Source organism: Scomber scombrus, chromosome 12 (assembly GCF_963691925.1).
Source record: "Scomber scombrus chromosome 12, fScoSco1.1, whole genome shotgun sequence".
In the NCBI taxonomy this organism is placed as follows: domain Eukaryota; kingdom Metazoa; phylum Chordata; class Actinopteri; order Scombriformes; family Scombridae; genus Scomber; species Scomber scombrus.
In genome coordinates this window covers 23,649,597-23,675,633 of record NC_084981.1, presented here as the reverse complement: position 1 = coordinate 23,675,633, position 26,037 = coordinate 23,649,597, and the positions used below count along the sequence as shown (strand labels likewise).

At 41.3% G+C, this 26,037-nt stretch overlaps 1 protein-coding gene across 3 annotated transcripts in view; it reads right to left on the bottom strand.

Annotated features, from left to right (window-relative positions):
* wdpcp (WD repeat containing planar cell polarity effector) overlaps window positions 1–24,116 on the bottom strand; it is a 73,790-nt gene extending 49,674 nt beyond the window's left edge. Inside the window, exons 1-7 of one of the 3 annotated variants that reach the window (XM_062429884.1) lie at window positions 23,799–23,863; window positions 16,193–16,248; window positions 10,567–10,651; window positions 6,877–6,921; window positions 3,656–3,706; window positions 1,730–1,800; window positions 551–610 (exon numbers count right to left, since the gene is read on the bottom strand). In XM_062429884.1, the coding sequence (XP_062285868.1) occupies window positions 551–610; window positions 1,730–1,800; window positions 3,656–3,706; window positions 6,877–6,921; window positions 10,567–10,627 (288 nt within the window). In that variant the 5' untranslated portion in view covers window positions 10,628–10,651; window positions 16,193–16,248; window positions 23,799–23,863. Of the gene's footprint in view, window positions 1–550; window positions 611–1,729; window positions 1,801–3,655; window positions 3,707–6,876; window positions 6,922–10,566; window positions 10,652–16,192; window positions 16,249–22,080; window positions 22,207–23,798 lie in introns of those variants that run through there. The other 2 variants (XM_062429883.1, XM_062429885.1) reach the window with 2 other exon arrangements.
* Between the last annotated feature and the right edge of the window lie 1,921 nt (window positions 24,117–26,037).

The window sequence follows — 26,037 nt, the reverse complement described above, 5'->3', positions numbered from 1 at the left end:
CTCACCACTTGGTATTTGTTAAGCATCTAGTGTACACAGACACATGCATGACTGATGAGACCAATATCTAAAATATGATAAACACTGTGTTCATTTATATTTACTCCAGAATCCAGCACACAGGTGTTTCTCTAATTTACATAATCCATATATCAGTGCAGGTGGTGAAGATGTGCCGGTAAAGTGACTGGAGAAGGCTGAGTGTGTGTAGCAGCCGCAGCAGTGTCTCCAGTGTGCTCTGTGCACCTGTGCTCTGCAAACTATATGAAAACTAAAAATCGTATTTGGTCATATATGCACACTACAGTATTAGAAGATATCAAAAAATATTAGTGCTCATATTTTCCTGTCAAGTTTGTTTTTATAATGTAACCTGATATGTGTATCTCTCAAGCCCTTTTTTGTGAGTTATAAATGAGGCCCCTGGTCTAGGAGAATCAGGGGAGGTACACTCAGCTTCTGCCACTATTTGAAGCTGAAAGAAGTGTGTGTTTTTGTGTGTGCATGTGTGTGTGTGTACAGTAGGTGGTAGGCTGAGGAGGGTGTGTACCTGGCAGCAATGCTTGTTCCTCCATCTGGTGTGAACGCAGGTGTTGGTCTGCAACAGTTCCTGAATGAGCATGATAGACGAACAAAGAGAAAGAAAAAGGGGAGACGGTGAGAGAAACAGAGCAAACGGAGGTGTCCAAGCAGTCAATGCGACTCAAAGAACAGATCTGATGCAATACAGATGTTCCCAGCAACACAACAAAGGGTTTGAACAGGTGTTTAAAAGTTTTATTCTGACACTCATGAAGAATAAAAGAGAGGATGTGGTGTCTCTTTGCCTCTACAGAGGTAAAACTGTGAACTTTTGTGTTTTTATAATGCCAGTTCTGCTCCTACTTGCATTCATTGTCTTGGTGGGGCAAAGTACCGGACACTTGGCACCACAGGTGGCCACTGCAGCAGTTACTGCTTGCAAAAGGGTGGGAGGGAGTTGAAAAAGGATGCAGGTAAGGACTCTGTGTGTGTGTGTGTGTGTGTGTGTGTGTGTGTGTGTGTGTGTGTGTGTGTGTGTGTGTGTGTGTGTGTGTGTGTGTGTGTGTGTAAGGTCAGTCATTCCTGCCACATTCCAAACCCAGCTGGGGTGATTGGGTGGGTGGAGAGAGGGACAGAGGAGGAGGAGGAGGAGGAGGAGGAGGAGGAGGGTGGGATGTGGAGGTGAGCTGGGGTGTTTCTAGTTTCAGACAATGGTTACGGGTGAGAGGAGGGAGGTGGATGGGTGGGGAGTGCGTGTATGTGTGTGTGCGCGCGCGCGTGTGTGTAACAGCCACAGACAGGTTCCAGCAAACAAAGCTAGGTCTGTACTGCCACAAGTACAGAGGCGAGGAGGGGGAGGAAAAGGCGGAGGAAGAGGGGGATGAATGAGGGGAGAGGAAGGGAAGGAGGAGGAAGAGAAGGAGGGAGGAAGGGAAGGGATGAGGGGGCAGCCTGCAGCCCCCTGATCCCCTCAAATATCCCCCTCGATGACAGAGCTCGGCCGAAAGAGAGGTGATGAGAGAGGAGAGGGAGAGCAGAGAACAAACGAGAACGACAGGGAGAGTGAAGGGAGAGGGAGAAAAGAAAGAGAATGCCCCTATTTGTTAATCAATCGGCCGTTTCGGAAAGGGAAAACTCTGAAAATCCCCAGAGGGAGGAAGAAGATGGGGTGGGAGGTGATGGGGGATTGAACAGAGGAGGCGGGTACCTCCAACTCCTTCAGCGAATCGCGTAGCTTCTCCGGTCGGCGGTTCCTGGGGGTCCACGAATAGCCTCGAGCTACGGAGGAAAAAAAACACGAGAAGTATTGGGAGATCATGTGACTTGAACTTTTTAAAAACAGAAACTGGAGAAATCATTTAAAAAAAAGGCATTCGTGGGAATTTCAGAAGAATGTGGCAACAAATACCGGAAAACGGTGAAAGGGTTGAACTTTATATCTTGGTTAAGATCTAAAAATGAACACAGGTGACATGGGGAATAAAGGGTGATGACAGGACAGTCCGGTGGAATAAAGAGGCGCAGGTACATAGGGCAGGTATCCTAAAATGCAATACGCAATTTACCTAGAAACTTTTTTAAAGCACTCATGAAGTTTTGCTTGAGCACATAAGCTAACGTCATCTCCCAATTAGAGCTGAAACATTTAGCTGAATGACAGAAAATTATTAAACAACTACTGTATGTCGATTAATCATTTATTTTGTCATTTATCGAGAAGAATTCCCAAATATTTGCTGATTCCAGCTTCTCAAATTTAAAGATTTGCTGCTTTTTTCTATTTCCTATCACTATAAATTGATTCGTTTTCAGTTTTATTCCGTTTATCGGACAAATTAGCAATTTGAAGATGTCACCGTGAGATTTGGACAATTCTGATGAGCATATTTAAGCTTGCCAATTTATTAACTAAACAATGAATTGCTCAATTAGAAAAACAATTAACAAGTTAATCGATTATTAAACATTAATAAGTTGAAGCACTAGTATCAGCTCAATACTAAATACCTGCAATCTTTTAACTATTAGAAAATGAGAAGATAAAACAGCTCATTATCAACAAAGCCGTGATATATCCTCTCAATGTGGACATTCAGGATTCATATCGCCCTATGAGTTAATTTAAGTGCTTCTGGTGCCATTAGCTTAATCACTTGTTTACATTTACATTTAAACCCCAATGTAAAACTATAACGGCTCTATAAAACCACATTAGTGTCGTTTTATACTACTGACTACCATATCCCCAAAGCAGCTGCTGCTTTAAGATTGAAGTAGCCAGTAAAAAGAGTCAAAATATCCTACTGAAGGCAAAATGTCCCTTCATAAAAACACACACACAAACTGGTCCTTAAGGAAAAGGAAATACTTAATCGTGAGGACTTTTGGCACTCTTTAGTTATCTCCCAAATGCAACCTCACAGTTAGCAGCACATATCTCAACACGTGCCACGCCGAGGCCCCTTCATTTTAATTTCCCCCTCCATCTCTAGTGGTTAAACAGAGGGAGAGAAGAAGGATATGAAAAAAACGAAGAAGAAAAAAACAGCTAATTGAATTTGTGCATCTGCTCTTGCCTACGCATATACGTGAACTTCGGTGAAGGAAAAAGGGGGAAAGAAGGACTGCTGTTTTCAATATGGTGCAATCACTCACCCTATGTGTTTATTTTACAGTCTCCCTTTTCATCTTTACTGAAAGGAACCATTAAGGAGTGGGGTTCTCTATTAAGAATGAGTGGGAAGAGGAGGTAAACAGATGCATGCAAATGAGGGTGGGGAGGGTGTGTGTGTGTGTGTGTGTGTGTGTGTGTGTGTTTGTGTGTGTGTGTGTGTGTGTGTGGGGGGGGGGGGTGGTGGGGTGTCAGGGGAGAGAGGAGGGAGAGGAGGGCAGGAGGATGAGTGTTCGTCTCCTGATAAGGGTGTTTGTATTCCACTACTGAGTGAGAAGCAGAGAGAGGGAGGGAGAGAGAGAGAACAGAGGATGTGGGACAGTTGATTGACGAGGACAACGATTTCTGGAAGATGGTCATCCACTGGTAAAATGATTAGGGCCCCAAACACACAGACACACACGTTTGGATATGAGGAACAAAATCATCTCTCACAATGAGTTCTATCTGTTGGAAACTTACCCTCACAGAACTGGAGTTTCTCATTGTAGTAGTGATGCTTCAGGGGATTGACTGGGGGAAAAGAAAAAGAGGCCAAATGAAGGCTTTGATTTGCAATTCATACATGAAAATAGCAAGGTGTACAGGACATGTTTATATGATTCATACAAAAAAACCAGAGTAACAGAACATAAAGCTGGAGCTCAAACATCGCCATAACTCCAAGTGGCCGTTTTGGCAAAGTAAAACCTACAACCATGCCTCATGGCCCGGTCACTGTAAGCAAGAAAGTGGCCAGTCTGGTGGCCGGCCCCTCTGGCAGGCAGGAACACCTCCAGGATTAGTAGTATTAATCAGATAAGGGGGTGAGGGGCCAGACAGGCCCAGACATGGGCACCTGCTCCGGGGCTGGGTGGGGAGGGCTGGGGGGGTTTTGGCTGCTGGGGACCCCCAGAGCCGCTCCAATGAGCCTGGGTCTCCCTCTAGTGGTGAGATGTGGAACTAACATTTAGCTTTTCACTGAGCAAAGACATACAACAAACAGATGTTCAAAGGATTTAAATTAACTTGATACCAATTAACTACTGTAGAACAAGACTGTTTCAACTGCAGCCAACCAGTCATAGTGATATATAGGATGTTGTATATATTTTGATATGTTATGCTCATGTGAGTGTTTCCTAAATATGAAAGTTACACACATATGTATGAAAACAGTAGAAAACACCGCCTTTAGTTTAAAAGCAATATGGGCCACAGGGATCTTCGCTTGGAAGGAGCCAATATAAAAAGGTAAGATATTGTTAAGAAATGTAATTTTTAACAGTGCAGCTGAACACGACACACACTTTATTCTTCATTTGTTCAAGCTGAATGCCACAGTGCCCATGCAAAATATCAAACACAGTTTAATCTAACATAATCTACTGTATATGCAATGGAATCATGACCTGAGCTATCATTACAATCCTGTGTGAAAATGTTGTGATACTTTTGGATGGTGATTCTGCTCCCCCTGCTCCGTCTCTCCCCTCCTCCTCCTCTCCTCCCCTCCACTCTGATATCAAGCCACACTTTAGTAATCCTCCAAATGAAAGGATTTGGAGCGAGAGCATCGTCTCTCCACTGAAGATTGGAATGAAAGAGAAGGCAGCTTCTCAGATGAGAGAGAAGGGAGAGAGCCCCATGATGAGAGAGAAAGAGAGAGAGAGAGAGAGAGAGAGAGAGAGAGAGAGAGAGAGAGAGAGAGAGAGAGAGAGAGGGAGAGAGGGAGAAAGGGAGAGAGAGAGAGGGAGAGAGAGAGGGAGAGAGAGAGGGAGAGAGAAGGGGAGACATACTGTACACAAATGAGCAAGAACAAAACATACGTGGTGAGAGAAAAGAAAAAGACAAAGAGCAGGAAATCAATGAAAGAGAGACATAAGAATACGAGACAGGCACCATAACAAAGAGAAAAATGTGCAGATAAGAGAAAGAGATGCTGAAAAATACACAGAATTGATGGAGGGAAATGGAAATGAAGAGAGAGATGTCTGTAAGAGGAGAAAGAATGCAACGAGATGGAAAATGACAACTCAACGCTGCTCTAATCAATAATTTATATTAACAATGGCTCAAAGGATTATGTGTGATGTAAAAGGTGTCATAGTGACAAACTCTCAAAGAATTATATCCAAACTCTACTGCCCCCCTCAGCTCAGCTCTACAGACTGTTTCAGTGTCTTTCAGCTCCTTGTTTTGGTTTTTTGTCCTCTACCTTTACTGTTTTGGTTCAAGCTCTGATGAACCAGCTAACCACTTTCTGCCAAGCACCAAACAGCAGACAGGTAAAGACAGCGACTAGCAAGTGAACATAGTCATTTCCCTCAGGAGTTGGTGGAGACCAAAATAGAGATGTAAAGAAGAGTATATATTAATAAAATATTATATTTATGTTTGCCAGATGGCCAGAAACACAACTCCAAATAAATGCCAGTGCAGCTTCTCATCAGCTGAATGTGTACATAAGCAACTGTTTGTTATATTACTTTGAATAGGTGATAACTGTGTTCACGGCTTGTTGCGTTGCCCCAGAGTGGCCCCAAAAAACATCAATTAGTGCAGGTTTAAATAAAAGTGAAATGGGAAAATGATTTTATAGACATATATAACTATTTACTTTTAAAACTAAATGCAAGACAACAGCACACCTGTTCCCTGTGATGGATGTAGTCAAGACATTTTCTAAAAGGCACATTTATAAATGTCAAGATGCAATATCCTGTCAGCATACATTTCTTACTTGTTATAAAAGGTTGCTTCACCTTGGATGTGAAAGTCACATCATACCTGTCTATGGTACATACATTGCACTCTACATATACTGACAGGACACACTAGTAGTATATAATATTTATACTTTTTGTGTGCAAAATGTTCGAATAATTTGAGATTCATTATCTTTTTTTTTCTTTTTTTTTTAAGGGTGTTATACAAACTATGTAACCACCCTCCTTGGACCAATCACAGTAAAAAACTAAACAAAATGCCCGTAAATTGCATCATTTCCATACAGCTCAGGTTAGTGATGTGAGTGATGTTGTTATGGCGACAGTGTAGCCATATTAATACACACTGAAAAAAGAAAAAGGAAAGGATGAGACAGCCCGTCGCTACACTGCTAGGACCGTGGGGGAGCGATTTGAGCACTTCCTGATGGTAAGGGAAGACTCCTGGCCTGAAGCAATATGAGGCTGGACTACATGGGGCCTCTTGCTATGTGATCTACACAGAAAGTCAACAGTTTAGTTTTCCTATCGCTGTGTGGCAGGACCCCGGGTCAACAGCAACACAGGGAGTGTAAGAGATAGAACCTTGGAGGCCTAATAACCTGTGTGCATGAGTATGTGTGTGTGTGTGTGTGTGGTATGTGCATGTGTATATAAGGTTTTAGGGTGTAAATCCTACATACTAATAGCCTCTGTGTGGACAAGTAAGTATGTGTGGTTAAAGGGTGTAAGACTCTGAAATACCAATAATACGTAGGACTAATAATCTTTAAATGTGTGTGTGTGTGTGTGTGTGTGTGTAAGTGTGCATGTGTGTGTGTGTGTGTGTGTGTGTGTATGGTTGCAGCTTATGTGAGCACAGGAGGCAGCAAAAAGCCCTTCTTCATATATAAGGAAATCACATACATTCCCAAAAACAAGACAAATGCAACTTATCTTAAACACAAACAGACATCCAATATAAACACTATTTACCTGGCTCTCCTTTATCGTAGTACTGATAGGTGCCAATATCTGTATCTGTGGGGTGAGAGAGAGAGAGAGAGAGAGAGAGAGAGAGAGAGAGAGAGAGAGAGAGAGAGAGAGAGAGAGAGAGAGAGAGAGAGAGAGATGAACATCTAGCTGTCAGGGAAAAAGCAGAAGACAGATCAGCAATTTCGCACCGTGGGATAAACAATCGCTATCAGCCAGTGGCCTGTCCCGTCTGCCAGCACCACAGTTTAGATAAGACCCTGGGAGGGAGGAGGGGGGTGGTGGGGGTGTGTGAAGGTGGGCTAGGGGGAGGGTGCGGGGGTCCGAGCAAGAATGGAGGAGAGTATTAATAAAGACAGGAATGTGCCTTAACCTATCCCACCTGAGGGACAGACTGTGATTTACACACATGTAATATATACATTTAAAAGTAGACACACCACTTCAGCTGAAACACACACACACACACACACACACATGCTCAACATGCACAAAGCATGCAAAACGCACGAACACACATACAGATTGATATACACACATACACATACGCACACAAATTTGCTGAGCTGAGCTTTTTTTTCCAATGTTATTCCTGCAGGCCCAAAACCATAAGCAGACTCAGATTCGCACAACACATCGTTTCTTTATCACTCCACTACTGTTGCTGCTGCTGCTGCTGTTCCTGAGGCCAGGTCACACTAATACAACAGGGGAGCTGTTGGCAGACAGACACAAACACACACAAACTGAAACACACACACACCATGTATAGTGTACCTGCATACTGATGCACTCCTAACTAATTATGTGTTTGCAAATGGGGATTTTCATAGTAAACAAGTAAATAAAGTTACATGCAGACTTTATCTGCACTAGGGCTGGGTATCGGTACTCGATACCTTTTAAGGTATTGACCAAAATGAATCGATACCAAGTAGTTTTGAAACATCTCCCGTCAAACGATGAAATCGATCCTTTTTGCACCCAGAGCGAGAAAATATGACTATTTGTGTGGACTTGCTCACAGCCAATCAATGCAAGCGTTCTTCGATTTAATGCGACCTGTGATTGGCCCACAGCCACAGCAGCTACGACCTGTATGTGCACGTGAAGTCGTGGTGAATGTGAGTTATGAAGTGCTGAAATGGGTATTGAATGAAGTGCTGAATTGGTATCAGTATCACTTTAAGGGTACTTGGATTGGTACTGGTCTCGTAATATTTTAAACAATACCCAGCCCTATACTGCACCAATACGAAACACACACGAAATGGTTCAATGTTCCGATTGATAATAGCTAATGGTTTTAACCTTGAGTACAACTTTTTGTTTTACTTTCATCAATCCCCCCATCCCTTGGCAACTGTTCTCAACAAACAAGCTCAGAGACAGTATAGCTTATATCTGGCCAGCATGATACAGCAGAGGTAGGGTAACTAGGCTGGTGAAAACAGTCGAGCATCTAACAAGCTAGAGATGCATATATTTTTCTCAGCACAAACCAAAACTATAATGGGATGTTCAACAACGTCTTTGCTCACAGCTCGGCTACAGGCATCTGCATTAGACATAGCTTCAGTTTTCAGTCCAGTTTTAGTTCAATAACTTTGTAGCTATATTTGTGGGAACTTTCCATGAACTTTATTTAACAATAGAGCATCACAGTCAGGCAGCAGCAGCATATAGGAAGGTAAGACAAAAAGGTCAGCAGGTTAAATCTGAATCTTCAGTTAACATCTGTGTGGGTTTAATGCATGAATAGCTCTTTTTCCCTCCTGCAATGATTTCTGTTGAGGAAATACAACAAAGTAAAGTACTGAACAAATTGCATCTGTGAAGCTGCTCATTGGCCAACCGTAGAAGGCTTGTGGGAGCTGTATAAACATGGCAATCACATGTAAGTTATACACACAAACAGCATAGAAAACATTTGTTTCACTGCATTATAGATGCTGTTGTTATGAATCCATACTCCTGTTTTTAGGGTGGATGTATGTGATGAAAGAAAGGTGGTGATAGGGTGTGTCACACCTCAGCGACCAGGCTTCTTCGCTCGTATCCATCCACATTTTTCCAAGATAGCAGACGACACACACAGCAGGAAGAAAAAAACAACAACAAACAAATAAGGATGTGTCACCCAGGATACACACCCCGTCTTACCTTTGTGTATACACACACACAGACAGACTCACACACATACAGTATATGCACACAAATACACACACAGTCAGCCTCGGAGAGACACTATCTTCGTCTAAAACTCAGCAGACTGTGAAAGACAAAACAGAATGGAAGGGAGGAGAAAACAAGAAAATGGAGAAACAGAGCATTTCCGTCTGACACAAGAGATGGACTGATATGTGATGAGCAGGCAGCACAAAAACTGCCAGAAAAGTCAAACTTAGACCACACCCATTCGGCCAGAAAAGGAACGATTGGTTGCCAGGCTAACGTTCATCTTTTTGTGCACCATGGCAACATGCAGCTGAATTAAATGATCCATGTGCGCTTACTGAAATATCTTCTCAAAGTCATGTCCGTACAACGCTGTTTGTAAGAAGCATCCAACAAAAGAAAAATCATTATTAGATGTGCTTCAAGGAATTTATCATCAAATGTGAAATGCGTGCTCAATTATTTTCCTTATCAATTAATCTGTTGATTATTTTTCCGCTAAATAGATTGATGTTTGAGCTATCAAATGCCAGTAAATGGTGAAAAATGTTGACCAAGATGTCCGCAACCTACAAAAAACAAACCAACCAGAGGATTTTAGCACTTTTCTTAAGATGATTTAAAACAATGAATCAATTATTACATTAGATGCTGATTAATTTCATGTCAATCATTGCAGGTCTAGTGCCTACCATTCTTAACATACATTGAATCTGACACAACCTGTTTTATAATGTTAAAAAACACATTGCTGATAGATCAATGTGCCAACAATGTACGTTTGTTTTTTTAGACATACCTGTAAAGCTGAGAGCTGAGAGCCAACATGATGTAACAGCAATCAACTCAGATCTGAACTGAATAAACATTTTTTTAAATTCTGAGTCCATCAGAGTTATGGGTTATGTTGTGCAAAGGATGGTGATCTTTGACGTCATCTTTGTTGGTTTACTTAAGGTTTTACTCCTGTTTTATTCTTCTGTAGTTCATTTCCGATCCATTTTATTGCATGTTAGTCTGACTTATACTTGATTCTAGCATGAAACATGAAATTTGTGAACTAAAGATGATATGCTTGTGGAAATGTTGATCAAAAGTTTCATTTTTACTAGGCAATAGATATGGTGGCATCCCTTTGTTAACATGAGCTCCAGTGTGTGTGGTCTAAAGAGAACATTTCTCATTGGTTTTCTTCCCTTGCTTCTGGTCATGCTAAACAACTACACTTCAAACAATGTACACATACAGTAAAATGTTGTAATAATAATAAAAAGAATGTTGTGTAATGCAATAAAACACACTGATTGCATGAGAATTTGAAGTGAGTAAAGAGAAAGTGAAAACAGACGGAAGAATTGGTGTTGACTGGGAGTCTGATTGTTAGAGCAGATATCGGGAAGGTGGAGAGAGGGTGTGAAAACAAAGTGAGCGATGACAGCAGGAGACGGAGCAAGACGGAGTGAGAGGAACAGGACAATTATCGAGAGGGAGATTGAACTTGTTGATAAGTTCTACCTTTGACTTGGAGTGAGCTCTTGGTGGACCACAAGTGCAGATCAGCCAGGCAGAACGCCATCTGATGGAGGAGTGTAACCCGAGTCTGCGGAGGGGACGACAGAGAGAGAGAGAGAGAGAAATGAATGAAAGGACGAGAAAGAGACAAAGCAGACCAAACACAACCACAGATGCGTATCTTGACGAGACGACATAATAGATTGACATAAATAGGCCTACGGGTCAAACAAAGCAAGCATGTAGGCACACGTGCTCACACACACACACATACAATGTTGTATGACGAACAGACGGGACGGCTCGACTGTTACTACCTGACCATGTACCTAGATAAAATCCAAAATATTCTGGGTGCTCAAACTATAACGCAAATGACCAAGCAGGACAGGATAGTGTACCTCCGTGACCTCAGAGACAGTTGGCCTATCAGAGACATATCAGTATTGCTATATATGTTGTCCAATATGCACCAATATAGAGAACAGAGAGACTGCACTCAACCTAAAGACGTCTGTGCATTCTTCGCCTGTCCTTGAATTACACAAGCTAAACAAAGTAAGAAAATATCAAACTGATTTGGGTATGCAAACCTATTTTTGTGCTTTGGATTTTGTCAAGTGTACAAGAGGAAGCAATTAACTTTTTCATGATTTCATTTTTCTATAACTGTGAACCAGGTGTGCAGTAGACACTGATTTGCAATTATGCAAAAATAAAAATGTTCCCATAGCGGTAGTATTAGTAGTCATTGTTGCATTTGTAGTGGTTTTAGTAGTAAACATGGCAATATTAGTAATAATTAAGTATTTGTAGTACCAGTAACGATAAAGGTTGAGGGCTTTAAAAAAACTGTGACAATGGTGATGTAACATAATACTCTTTTGCAGCATCAACTTTCTGTACCTGTCGTACCTGTATTACGAGTAAGCTGGAGTAATAGTAGTGGAAGCACTGCAGGTATGCACGCATATTTTGACCAAAAAACAAATTAAAGACAAAGTGACAGAGAGACAAACTGACACGTACATGAACTCAGGCTGACACTCAGCCAAAGTCACGGGCGGTGATGTTCGTACCGTCATTCACACATCACAGATGTGCAGCGACGGACGCACACTTTGGAGCTGACAGCTCAGACAAAGCAGACAGCATTCCACACATCAGCTAATGAAAATAGGACAGGTCCTCAACATGCGGTGGTTATCTTTGCTTCTTTATTAAAGATTTTATTCTGCAATCAGTTAACTTGTGTTTCTGGAGTGTTGAGCTGTTGCTTTCTTCTAGACTTCTCTCATGGGTTTCCCCTGTACTTTTGATGGTTTGTTTGTGTATGTTGCTGATGTGTTTGGTTTCATATGTATGAGCACTGTCCCAACAGCACTTTGTCAAACCAACTACTTCAATTGGTACTACTGCAACTACTACTCTTGCCTCTACTGGCAGTACAATTTTCAACACATATGTATGTCTTCTTTGCGATAACACAAATCAACACAATATAGTATGTTACTGACAACAAAGATGATGATGTTTGTGTGTTGATAAAAAGATAAGCAAACATGACGTTTTAATACACTGCTGTGGAACTGCAGCTGCAAATACTAAAATATTCATGGTATATTAATACTAATATTACTGTCACTTACTGTAGGCGAATTTTAAAAAAAAAAGAAGGCTGGTCAAGGCCCGTTCTGTAAAGTTCTGAGTTTTTATGAGACAGTTTGGTTTTGGGGGATTTGTGTTATCATTTGCAAGACAAAGATTTTTTTTTATGACTGGTCCCTACATGCAATCTGCAGTTATGTTGACACCAGGAATTAGCCATATATTTGATCAAAATGTTACCTCCAACATATCTTTAACTGTATGAGACATAAAGAAGGCATCTGTTAGTTTGTCTCATTCTCTGCTTTTATAATGTTATTGAGTGATAGACTCTACCATATTACAGTTTAAGGACTTGGTTAGAATTACAAACTACATGGGATGGACTCAGATCAGCATAGCTTATGTGTGCGCAGGGAGGATGCTCAACACAGGCCAGTGCAGAAACTCTGTAAAGTAGCAAAGGTGTAGCAGTATTGCTGTGTCGGCCATTCATTTCTCTATCTGTGCAGCTAATGCTCTCCAGCCTCTCACTCTTATTTTCTCTCGTTAACGCTGAGAGGGGACTCTCTCTTATCTTTCCCCTCTTCCTCCTGGTGTGTGTGTGGGGGGGGGAGAGAAATCTCATTTTGCCACTCAACCCCCAAAACTACAAGTCCCAACAAAAATACACACAGATAACACCGGGTGCCATGGAAACGCTGGGGCTAGCATGGCATGGCAGCAACGGCGTAACGAGTTTACTGACATAAGAGGATTCTTTCATCCTCTCCTAACCAGCTTTTTTAGAGGAAGTCAGCCCTTTTGGAGGGAAAACCTCATTTCAGCCAGCTTTCATTTAGTTATTGCCAGTCTGGCTCGCCTAAAAGTTCTTGAGACCTTGTTCTGCGAAGCTGTCGGGGTCTCAGGGAGTTTATGGCAGAATAGAAGAAACAAGGGGGCTGACAGAGATATAGAAAATGAGAGAGGAAATGGGTGAGCGTGTGTCGGATAAGAACGATATGTGTGTCTGTGAGCTCTGTGGCCACATATGTATCCAGGCAGGCAAAACAGAGAGACAGAGGGAGAGGGGGGAGAGAGAGAGAGAGAGAGAGAGAGAGAGAGAGAGAGAGAGAGAGAGAGAGAGAGAGAGAGAGAGAGAGAGAGAGAGAGAGAGAGAGAGATAGAGAGAGAGAGAGAGAGAGAGAGAGAGAGCGAGAGAGAGAGAGAATCATAAAAGGACATAGAGAGTTTGGTCAGGGCGCGGTGTTCTTGGTGTGTACTAAGGTAAATGGTAACTGAAGATGAGACCATTCACAGTGGGTGTGATTCCTCTATGCTGTCACATCATACACATCAACATGTTTGTCTAGCAACTCCCCACTCAACTCTCTTTACATGGCACCTATACCATACAGTCTATGACCTATACGCACACACACACACACACAAAGCCAAACATATCACTCAAGTACTTCAATCAATTTCACTGGCTCAAAGTGCACTATGAACAACTCCAAAATTGGACTTGTAGACTTCAAAGCACTTAACAGTTTGGCTCAGCAGCATATCAGTGACCTGCTCACTGTCTACAATCCAATCAGACCTGTCAGTTCATCACCTGATGTTTTTTAAACAGAACCTGGAATAAGTTTCAGATATGGTGAACGTGCTTTTACTGTTGTTACTTTGGCCCCATTCTCTGGAGCAAACTGTCACCACTGTGTGTTGAAATATTCAAAAAAAGACTGTTTTCTTTATTTTACTGTATGTGTGTATATCTGACGTACACCCTCAACCATTTACTTCTTATATACTTGTTAAAACATGTAATGACACCATCTGTATATCCATGCAAGCACATGCATGATAATTGAGAGTCTATTTATATGAAGAGCTTTAGATAAAAATAAAAAGGTGAGTATCACTTTGTAAATGTTTTTTTTTTTTTTTTAAAGTAGCAAGACTGGTACAGTGACTGCACTCACACACTTTCATGAACAGACACTTGCAGACATGGACATACAGTACACACACACACAGACAAACAGACACACACACACACACACACACACACACACACACACACACACACACACACACACACACACACACACACACACACACACAGCATGCCGCACAGGTCCTGGACAGCTGCCACACTCATTCTGATTTCTGGCTGAGGTTGCTGTGGGTTACCTGCGCCCCTGCAGAGCTTTGTGGGAGTGAACAGCCAGTGTACAGAGAGCTTGGGTGAGGGGTGAGGGTGGTGGAGGGGGCGGGGGGGGGGTTCGAGGTTATTGTACCCTGCCTTTACACTAGTAAAGAGGCTGCTTTAACATCAAAGGAGGGGAGGGAAAACATACGACTCCTCTTTCAAAGACAGTCCACATGAACCACGACCTTGTCTGCTCTCTGTGTCTCTTTCTCTGCTCCTTTCACTGTCCCCTCTGGGTGGTTACTGTGTGCGAGTGTGTGCATGTGTGCGCAAAGAGGACCAAGAGCAACAGACAGTGTCTTTGTATGAGTGCACTTTGATATATGTGTGTGTATGTGTGCCAGAGAGGAAGAGCACTTAGAGTCAGAACTTAAAGTAAATATTTATTTGAGACTGCTTCTCGCAGAGTGAAAGAGAAAGACAGAAAACAATGGAGGCCTTTCTGAAGATATGTGGATTGCAGTCATGTCACATCTCTCACTCTTTCTGGCTCTCAACAGCTAGAAATCAAATAGACATTTACATATTTAAGCTAACAGAATCTAAACAGTGAGCTTTTGTTCTATACATGCTCTGAGTGTATACGTGTCCGGCTGCAGTAGATTCAGGTGAATATACGGCACAAACAGACTTGAGATCCAGCTGATTCGAATCTGACTGAGAGCTTTTCTAACGTGTGGGTCCTCCACATCCTGTTCTCTCTACTATATAGTATATTAACTCCATCTGACTAATCTGACTAAACACAAAGAGAGTGCACACCCCTGCCTTGGCTGCAGATTTCTCTAAATGTGTTAATTTGATTTAAATATTTACTCTGTATCTGAATCAGCATCAAAATATTAGTATTTACTTTTACAATGAAGTTATGTACAGACCTGTCACACGACTTTATCTGGTTGCACAGTGACTGTTTTGATTTAATGGGGTCGTAAAAATGATGGAGGAACTTAACAGACTCTCTGAGAGATTTGACGAGATGATGATGAGAATGAATAAAAAATAGAGATATTAATCGAGTTGGTGGGTGAGAGACATGTCGACACATGACAGAAAGTGTAAGATGTGGCAATTTTTTTTTACTCTCCTAATAGCTCGTTGGAACCAGACAGACAGGGTTTACACAAAATACAAATGGTAGGTTGATTTATTGTGGAGTCTTGATATGCATTAGTATAAAAGGAGGCTTTAAAAAGAGTCCAAATGTAGATTAAGATGACGTTCCTCAAATCAATAAAATGTATAGGTCTGTATATGTTTCATTTTAGCATGAATTTTGCAGCCATTTATAGATCATTGACACAAATGGGTTTTGGGATGGCAGGTTGTCTGGTTGGTTTGATAATTAATTCAAGATGAACTCAATCTGAGCCAGCTGACATGTTCTTGAGCCAGACGCTCAAATCCCAAAAAATGTTGATGAATCACAGAAGTGTTGTTTCAAATCCTGTGGTCAAAGCTGTTAACAGTGGTGTTGTTCCTCTGGATCAGATTATATTGAGGGGTATTCTAATGTTTTATATGTAGGTAAATGGGCGTTAGACAAAAACATTAGTCAAACCTCTCATGATGTAGATTTTTTTTGTGTGTGGATAGGATGGGTGACATGCTCAAATGCAGTTACCATAATCTCAATCTGCCAACACATTCTCTTTCTTGATTTCTTTAAACACATCACATCATGTGTGCCAAGAGGGTCCTGAGGTTTCGAGCACCACCATTAAGTGGTAATTAAGATGGCAGATTTCTGAAATACGTTTGGGGTACTTACAGTAGGAGTATTTATGTTGCATCAGATGTGAGGCCATAAACAAATTAGCTCACATTTGGCGATAACCTTGGTGTCTGTTAAGGCCTCGGTCCAGATCTGCAATGCTTCACTGCAATGAGGGAGAGCGAGAGAGACAGACTTTTTTTTACATTTTAAGAATCCTTTCTCACAGGTGTGAACTTTTCCTCTCCCTCTCTCTTTCTCTCTCTCTCCGTCTCTCTCACACACACGCACACACACAAACACACACGCCAGAGGCAGTGCTGTCAGCTGGCGCAGTGGTCCCATCACTGTGAGAAGAGTGATGTGGTAAATTACAGGGTTAAAGAGCTGCCATAGGGTGACTGACACAAGGCCATCACAGCTTTGCCTTGTTCCTCCGCCCCAAAATACACAGACACACACACACACACACACACACACACACACACACACACACACACACACACACACACACACACACACACACACACACACACACACACACACACACACACACACACACACACACACCCCTCTCCTCACCTACTTGGCTTTGTGTAAGTTTGTCTGTCAGTTTTTTCCTCCCCTTTTCCTTTTCTCTCTTTTATTTGCCTCATGTACCTTCACTTATCATCCCTCTGCCTACTTGTCCCTCGGCTTCCCCCCCTCCCCTCCCCTCTTTCTTGTCTCTCGTGTTTTTCTCAGGTACCCCCTATTAGAAATGCATTAAGCTTTCTGACCCTGCCTGCAAGCTTTCACTCTCTTTCTGGCAATTTTTACTCTCTTCATTCTCTGTCGCCTCTCTCTCTCAAAAGGACAGTTTGTCTGATTTTCTCTTTCTCTCCTGCAATTTTACTCCACTTTTATATTTTATTGTCTCATCTCTCTCAAAGTACAGTGTTTAAAATGTTCTGACATTTTTCCCCTGCAAACTTTATCTCTCGCAGACGCTCTCTCTCGGCTACTGCTTGGTCTTGTTTTGGCTTGTGGAGGGGGAAACTTGGTGAACATGAAGAACATACAAAGAGCGACCAGGTAGGTACATCCACACAGAGATAGGTCAGGTAACACTGTGTAATTGTGAGTGTATGAGTGCATATTTTTCCAATCTGGAGGTGCCTGGGAATTCCTGCCAAGTCTCAATCACAGACCGCACGAACAGATTCAGTAAACACGCTCAGGCACTCAAGTCAGTCCTACATCCCACACTACTGTCCAATCTCCCAAACTCCTGATATGTTAACTCATACGGAGCACTGGCACGTATGCATGCATGGAAACACATATACAGTATTGTGCAGACTCTCCTATCTTTTAACCTTGTGATACCTGAGGAAATGTACACATGCACACACATTTACATACATATGGAACCATGCACACACTGACTCACTCACACATCCGCTTATCTACACCCCTTGAGGGAGAAGTCCTCTGGCTTTCTAGCATCCTATCAGGGGCAATGAAAGGAGGACAAAATCTGGAAACAAAAGGACATGCCTCTGAAGAAAGAATGAGGAAATTAGAAGTGGAAAAACCAGATAAAACAAAGAATCAAAGCTCTGAAATGAGTCTAATGTAACTGAGGGAAAACATCTTCTGTGACCACTGAGAGAGCAGATAAGGCGGGTGTGTGCTGGAGAGGAGACTGACAAACACACAGTGAGACATTTTGATTCACCTCGAATACGCTGAAAAACCTGATATGTTTGCTTCATTCATGCAAGGCAGGAAGTGCAGGAGAGGACAGATTGAAGGATGCAGGCTGAGAAATGTTTCATACAATTGGTTGGTGTTAGCTCAAGAAACTAAAAGGATTCTTATTAAAAATCCTGATAATACAATCAGACCTGATGAGCTGCTTCATTTAATGAGACTCAAACAAGACAATTATAAAGAAAGAAATATTTATATCTAGTTATATCTATTTAGTTATATCTAGCATATATTCAGAAAACACATTGGATTTTTGATACTGGAGACCTACTATCATTTACGCTGTTTATTTTATTGCACCACTGACTGTGGCAAGATTTACCGCGTTCAGAGACTCAGAGACTTGTTCAGAGACAACTACTTTAAACATCCCAGAAAATTGTTCTCTATGAGTTAGGTGTCCTCTTGACCTTTCATCTCATAGCACTGTCATGTCAATATTCCCTTGATCAAGAAAAGGTATGTTAAAGACTTATTTCCTTTGCTGGCCAACAAATAGTTACTTTGACATTCATGGTCTTCAGAATATGAATCCTCAAGTTTCCATAACCCTACACATGAAATATCCAAATGTAAAGGACAGCTTGTCTAATTCAATCTCTGCTTGGATACTGTACTTTAGTAGCATAATAATCAGACTGTATTACAATTTCGCCTCACTCATTCTGCCTGGCATCGTGTTTCCAAATTGATTGAAAAAACCTTTGATGATCTCAGAGTTGTTATTTATCTACATGGAATTACCGTGATCTCATGAATGAAGGCAGCCTGCTAGCTATGTAGGCAGAGGATATCTGAATTCTTAATCCTGCCTACTATGCTCTAATTAGTCAACTGTTTCTCTAACCATGGGACCATCAAATGGGCACAAAACCAGACCCATTTGACTTGGGTCAACAAATATGAGAAGCAATACACCAGGCCACTACTTTAGTCCCACCGTCCAGTCAAATGGTGATGTTTGTGCACTGGTACTTCACAATCAAATATGGCGCAATTATGTCTTATTAACATCACCCTCAGGAAAAAACTAACTAGTGGTTTACTTTGGCTTAGTTGTAAGTTTAAAAAACAAAACAAAAAGGTGTCATTTCCCTGAAAGTGTGTGTGCACAGCCTAGGAAATAAATGTTCCAAATATATATGTAGCTCTTGTATTGGTGAGGCTCTAAAAATAGCAAAACTGTCACTAAATTGTTCTGTGGTAAACTGTACTTAGTTATGAACACTGCAGCCTTTAGGGGTCGCTAGTGGGGCCTCAAAGTTCCTGTCATGTTCTTGTCACATTTTATTTTCTCCCTCGCTGTCTGTCTGTCTCTCAGTCACTTTACTTCTGTGGTTTTGTGGAGGACCTCAGGCATCACAGAACTCGACCCGCTGAGAAAAGAAAAAGAGGGGACCAAATGACAACTCGGTTCTTCAGAGTGGAAGTGCCGCGAGGCCTGGCGGCGGTGTATACACTGACACACACACAGCTACAGGCAAGTACAGTGTATCGTCTGAACTCAACTGTCCTATTACAAGACAGAGGGTTTGGTGGAGAAGAGTGGAGGGTGGGCAAAGTGGCGCCAGGCAGCAGGCCGAAAACCTTTCATTCACACTCTCTCTCACACACACACACACACACACACACACACACACACACACACACACACACACACACACACACACACACACACACACACACACACACACACACACACACACACACACACACACACACACACACACACACACACACACACACACAAGAGAGTCCCCAAGGAGCCCATTCAAGCTGTTAGCAGAGGAAGAATAGAGGTGATGGACAGGCTGAACAAAATGAGGTAAAGGTAATACTATTCAAGAGAGGCGACAGGTACAGTCACTCTGTATGCATGTGCATATGTGTGTGTGTGTGTGTGTGTGTGTGTGTGTGTGTGTGTGTGTGTGTGTGTGTGTGAGTGTGTGCGCGTCTGTGTGTTTTACAGGACGTGTCAATCAGCAGTAAAATGAAGCCGGAGTGACATGACCGCTGGGCAAGTCTCAATGTGGAGTGATGTGAGTATGTGTGTTCGTCTGTGTCTCAGAGTGCCTGTGTGTGCACTTTTGCATGGAAATGTGTATGTGTGCAAAAGAAACAAGTAGATCAGTTGAAGTCCCGTTCCAGGTTAGGAGGGCATGCAGAGGTAGGGTTGAAAAGTTCAAGTGTCCAGAGAAAAAGAGCTAGAATGAGTTTTGTCCTTCATGATGAAAGTCACAACAACAACAACAAAAAAAAGCAAAATAAAAACACTTAAAAATCTTAATGTCTGAAATACTCATACATACATGTGATCTGACAAGGAAACAATGGGAGTGAGGATCATGACTATTGTGAGATCTACTTTTACAGATTAAACCAATATGTGGGGCTGCAACTAACAAATATTTTCATTATTGTCTTTTTTTTTTTTAAATTAATCAATCAATTAATTGTTTTATTTATAAAATGTCAGAAAACTTTAAACACACACATCATAACTTCTTAGACACTAAGGTGGCATCTTCAAATAATTTGTTCTATTTAACTCTCATGTTGTGTCCCGTCAAAACTGACTGCTTATAAAACATAAGGTATAAATAATCCCCCAATTCTGTGTAAGACCTTTTTAGCCAACTTCATTCCAACTTATGACCACCGGTTTTACACATAGAATTTGGAAATTATCGTCAATGAGCCTCATTTAAAGAAATTGTACCTCATTTTTGAGTTAATGCCTGTTGTTCTCCTGGGTCAAAATTGACCTGAGGACAACAGGAGGGTTAACCAACAGTCCAAAATATACTCAGTTTACTATCATTTATGGCAAAGAAAAGCAGCAAGTCTTCACATCTGAGAAGCTAATAATCAAAGAAAGTTTGACTAAAAAGATTTATCAATTATCAAAAAGGTTGCTGATTAATTTGTTGATCAAATACTCAATTAATTGACTAATTCTGTCATCTGTGTGTTGATGTGTGTATATTTCCAGCAATAGAAATGAGTAAATAAATATTATGACCTTTGCATTATTTGCCACAATTATGTTCTTAAAAGTGGCAGACATCTAAGTTTGAAACCTAAGAGAACATGTACTAAAGAGAAACACCCTTTCATTTTGTGGGGGTGTCCACATCTTTGTTCTTTTTCTCAGAATCTGCTAATTAAAAAGGTGTACTACGCAGGATTTGTCGGTTGGTAGTTGTAAACACACAGCCCCTCCAACCCGGCTCAACTAAACAGAAAGAGAGAGCAAATAAACACATCCACACCTCCGCACGACCCTGCAGGAAGGTGCAACATTGCTAGATTTTGTGTGAATGCGGAGGTTCATCAGATCCGCTGTGGCCTAGTTGCTACACTACTTGTCCCGACCTTGCACCCTGCACACTGTTACTGGTTGGGGGCTACACACCCACTGCCCAAAGGGTGACACCCAGAAGTGTCATGAATACAGTAAAATAATAAGAAAATACAGGCAGAGGGCAGAGTCTCTGTAGATAAATACACTGCCACAAACTTGGGTCATAAGTGATAATTTAGAGGAATTACTTTTGTATGAGCCTATACGTTGTTCTTTTTTTGAGGAAAACTCTGCATAGTATACCTTTAAGTGCCTTTTTTGTGCATCTATAGTGAAAAAACATTAGGTGCTCCTGAATTGTACTAATTCACTTATATGAGGGATAAAAGTCAGTAGCCAAGAAATCGAGAATTTCAAGCATTATCTCACAAGTCTCTGTGTCCGCATGTTCGTGTATGCAACAAAATGAGTGAGAGAAAGACAGGCGCAGGGAGACGGAGAGATGAGTGGAGGCTCTTCTAAGCAGATGTGTAAACGTCATTAGAGGAGGTAATGGAGGGAGGAAGGTGGGAAATGGGGACGGGGGGGGGCTACTCCAGCAGAGGTATTTACCCAACGCCTGGAGCAGAAACACAAACACAGCAGCAGTAATGACTGAGACACACTGAGAAAAAGACAGAGAAAAAGAGATATTTGGTGGAGAATTTGCAATCAGGTCTTGATTAGGCCAAAAAAAATGTTGGAGTAGACAGCAAGAGAAAGAGAGACCTCTGGCCTGATGCCTTCACAATCCCACCCATTAAATGAAGACTACATTTCGGCATTCAGACGGTTGTCTTTCCCCACTGTTCTACTAATAGGCCTAATCCTGGCAAGTGTTTCACTAAAAGCCGAGTGCATCTGCCCTACAGCAACGCCCAAGGGCAGGAAAGGCAATACCTTCAAACCAGCAGCACAATTGCTGGCTGACTTCAAAGAGATTCTCGGGGACTGTGTGGCTCTCCGGTGTCTGTCCCCCGTCAGAGCGAAGGTGACGCGTGTCACAATGTCCGTGGTTTTGTTTATGTTGTTGGATTTTCTTCTTTTTAAAGCCGTTTGGTACCCCGTTGTTTGCCCCTCACCTCCTGACCACGAACACTAGTATAAACATTAAAACGCACATGTCGACTCACACACACTCACACACAGATGCACAGCGCACAGATACATGCATAAAATAGATGGATAAACATGATCATACAAACACAAATACTTGTCCAAATGCTCACACATGCTGATTTGTATACAGTACATCATATATGTTGATATGACTGATTTAAAGCCTAAAAGGTATCCATCTATATTTTATACTCTTATCTACTCCTTCAGATCTTTTATCAGTTTTCCTTTAAGGAAATATAGTCCAAGAAGAAAAACACACTCTCTTAGTAAAAAGTAGAGCACCTGTGACCTGTGTGTACCTGTGACAGTTTTCACTGTCTCCTATCCAAGTAGCTTCTGGTACCATTTCTTGTCAGTCATTTTTGAATTTGTATCAACAAAAGTACAAATTGGCCAAAATGAACATTTAAATCAATGATTAAAGTAATGGTTTAACCAGTAGCCAATCCTGAGACATGATCCCTCACCGGGGTCCCAGTAGTAGACACTAACTGTGTTCAGTGGAAGCACTATAGCTGGAGATTTGAGCCTGGGTCTTTGCAATAGTGGTGACCACCATGATATAACATTGATAAATATAAATAAATTGATACAAATTTGTGGTTTAACTATCAGGTATTACTTCTTATTAGGGTTAGGGTTAGGTTTTTTTTCGATATTCGAACATTTTTTAACTATAATTAACCCGTAGCACATTATACAATTTGTTTTTATTTTGTTGTTTGCCATCTCATCCAGCAGTGGGCACTCTAGAACTTTTGTAGGCTATAGTATGCCACCCATCTGTAAATTAAGCGAATGATATGTCGCAGAGCAGCCGCAGAGCAGATAATTATGACCCCAAGTCATCTGAAAAGCAATGTCTGGAAATATTTTGGGTTCTACGCCGTGGATGGTAAGGTCACGGTTAAAGATAAGGTCATTATCTTACGCCTCCTCAACACACCCCGACTGAGTGTGTAAAATAATGTTAATTCGTCTGAGGCACTAATTTAGTGGTTTCTGGATCTGGTATCGCAGATATTCTAATACATTCAAATGAATTGCGTGAAATTTGGTATTCGTTCAAACTTGATTTTTGACAAAAGTGACAGCCCTCCTTCTTATCATGTGTAAATGTACAGTGTGTCTTTGCTCAGTGAATAAAACAAACACTTTTACTCCGAGGACAAAGATGCCCTTTGGAGTCAAGCACCATGATGACTGTGAACGAGGCAACACCATGACGAAGACTTACTTCAAAACACGTTGCTGTCAGCCAAGTAATATTAACAGCTTTTTTTATTATATTACCTCATAACTCAGAGTGCTTTTAACCAAAATTCAACCATAAATTTGCCTTTTTGGTGGATTATCTGTCTGCACATGTAGATAATTTACATTTTAAAACAAAAATGTCCTGTGCATGCACACAGCACCATACAGCTCAGTTCAAGCTTTTTCACTACCAGTGTACTCCACCACACATACAAACACACACACATACAACCACACACCTGTCAAGGGCTCAGGGAGACGAGGTCTTTTAAAGTTGTTGTCAGATGCACATAGCGAGATGGACCCCGGTAAAACGAAAGGTCACGATGAAGGTCCCCTACACTTCTCAGCGGTCTTATTTTCCCGTCACACACTCACACACGCGCTGTCTGTCACCTCCCAGACGAGGCCATGACACCTCGGACACCTCTCAGCGGGCAGTGCCTCCCTCTGTCTCTCTCTCTCTCTGACAGGTTGACATGGCACAGAGTGTTTGCACGTCGATGGCACTCGGACCAAGAGGCTCGTTCTCTTTGCCGTGACCTCAGAGATGGACGCCGGTGTCATATCTCCCCTCTCCCACTGGTGCACTGCGCTCCTGTCTAGAAGTAGAAATAAAAATCCTTTCTGTCGTCTACTATCAGCTGTTATTTCCTTTACCTGGCACTTGTCTATCATACTTCATCACTGCAGGGTCAATGACATTTTTTGGCCTTTAGTCGAGGCTGTGAGATTTATATTTCTTTATACTAAAATAATCTAAAGATGTTAACTAATTCTACGACGGCAGCTAACTATGATTCTTACTAATCAAATCTAAAATGACCAAAAACTACTATCTTAAAAATTGTTTCTTTGTCTAATCAACAGTCAAACATCATAAGCTACTCTGACATTGGTATCGGAAGAAGAAAAACATGCAAATCCTCAAAATCTGAGAAGGACATATATTTGTTTTGCCTGATATTAGACAGAATTGTCAACTTGAATCAATCAGCTCGACTTGGTGGAGTGAGAGGATTCAAAAGCGCTGTCCCCAGGCAAATATTTGTTATTTTACTTGACAACTACTCATTTATCACAATTGACATTTATTTTCTGTTGATTGACTTATTGACTAATCATTTTGGTGCCAGCCAGTTTTCCTGTTACACTCATCATATCTGGTTGAATAATTGGCAGAGGAAATGGCAGTGATGGATTACTAGTAGTTGGATTTTGAAGACCTACATACCAATAAATTAGTGCCGTCCAAATTAACACTTTAATGTTTTACTTAACTCTCACATACTGTTCATATTCTGAGCCGTCACAGTATTTCCTCATATAATTAGTCTCTGTACCAAACTTCTGAACAAGAAATCATTCAGTATTTTAAAGTATTTTTACAGCTCTTGGAAGTGAAAATGGGTCAAATTTCGACCCTGAACAGTATGTAAGGATTAATTTGAAATATTTAGCAGGTTAAAAAATAATGTGATGAACACATTACTGTCTTTCAGAAGCTGTAGCGAGCTCAGTTTTAAAGCTACTAAAACTAGACCAACCATGTCACGATAGCTAGATGGGAAAGGGGCTAAATAATTATCCAAAGTAAGTATAAATGATGCTGAGAAAAAGGTTTGCTGCTGTTTAGAAACAAGTTTTGGATTTCACTCTTTAGCTAGAAAGCTAGATAGCTGGTTAGACCCAATAAAGGCTCCATCTAGGTGGGTGTTCCAGGTGTGTGAATGATCAAGAGTTACTGGGATATCGTTTCTGTAAAGACATGCTCTCGTAAATAAAACATTTTAATGCAAATTTCAAAGCTGAAAACTTATAGTACTAAGTTATTAAAATGTTTGGCTTGACCGACAGTTATAGCAGTATCAGTAGCATCTGATCTTTAAACTGTGCATAAGATCTGACCTTGACGTGATGTGCTTTGTCAGATTATTTAATTATTTAATTAATTTTTTGATTTGATGTCTTCCTTGAAGTCACTGCCAGGATAAAGGACTGTGACAGACACAAGTTGTTCTGTGCCAAAATTATTTCCATTTGATTTCCTCTCGTCGTTCACATATCTTTCTCTCCGTGATTGACAGACAAACCGAATGCCAAATACCATCACAGGAATCCTCCAAAATACTAAACACACTGTAAAAAGAAAACAGGATCGACTGCCAACTTCTGAGGAGTTGACATAATAAATAATAAAACATAACTAAAATATGGCCTTTGTAGCTCTAAGCTTCCTCCTATCGTGATGGAGTCTGGCTGTTTTTTGGGGTCAGTGGAGCTGGTGCTGAGGTTTATAAATAATCACAATAAAAGCACAAAAAATAAGACAATTGAGCACAGAAACAAAATGCACACATCTGGCTATCCTCCATCTGTCAAAAAAGCCCAAACACCCAGCCGTGCATGAAAAGAGCCCAGCCCTGCCCAACACTCTTCCTCAGAGTAGTCATATGGTCGGCACCCCACGATACACAC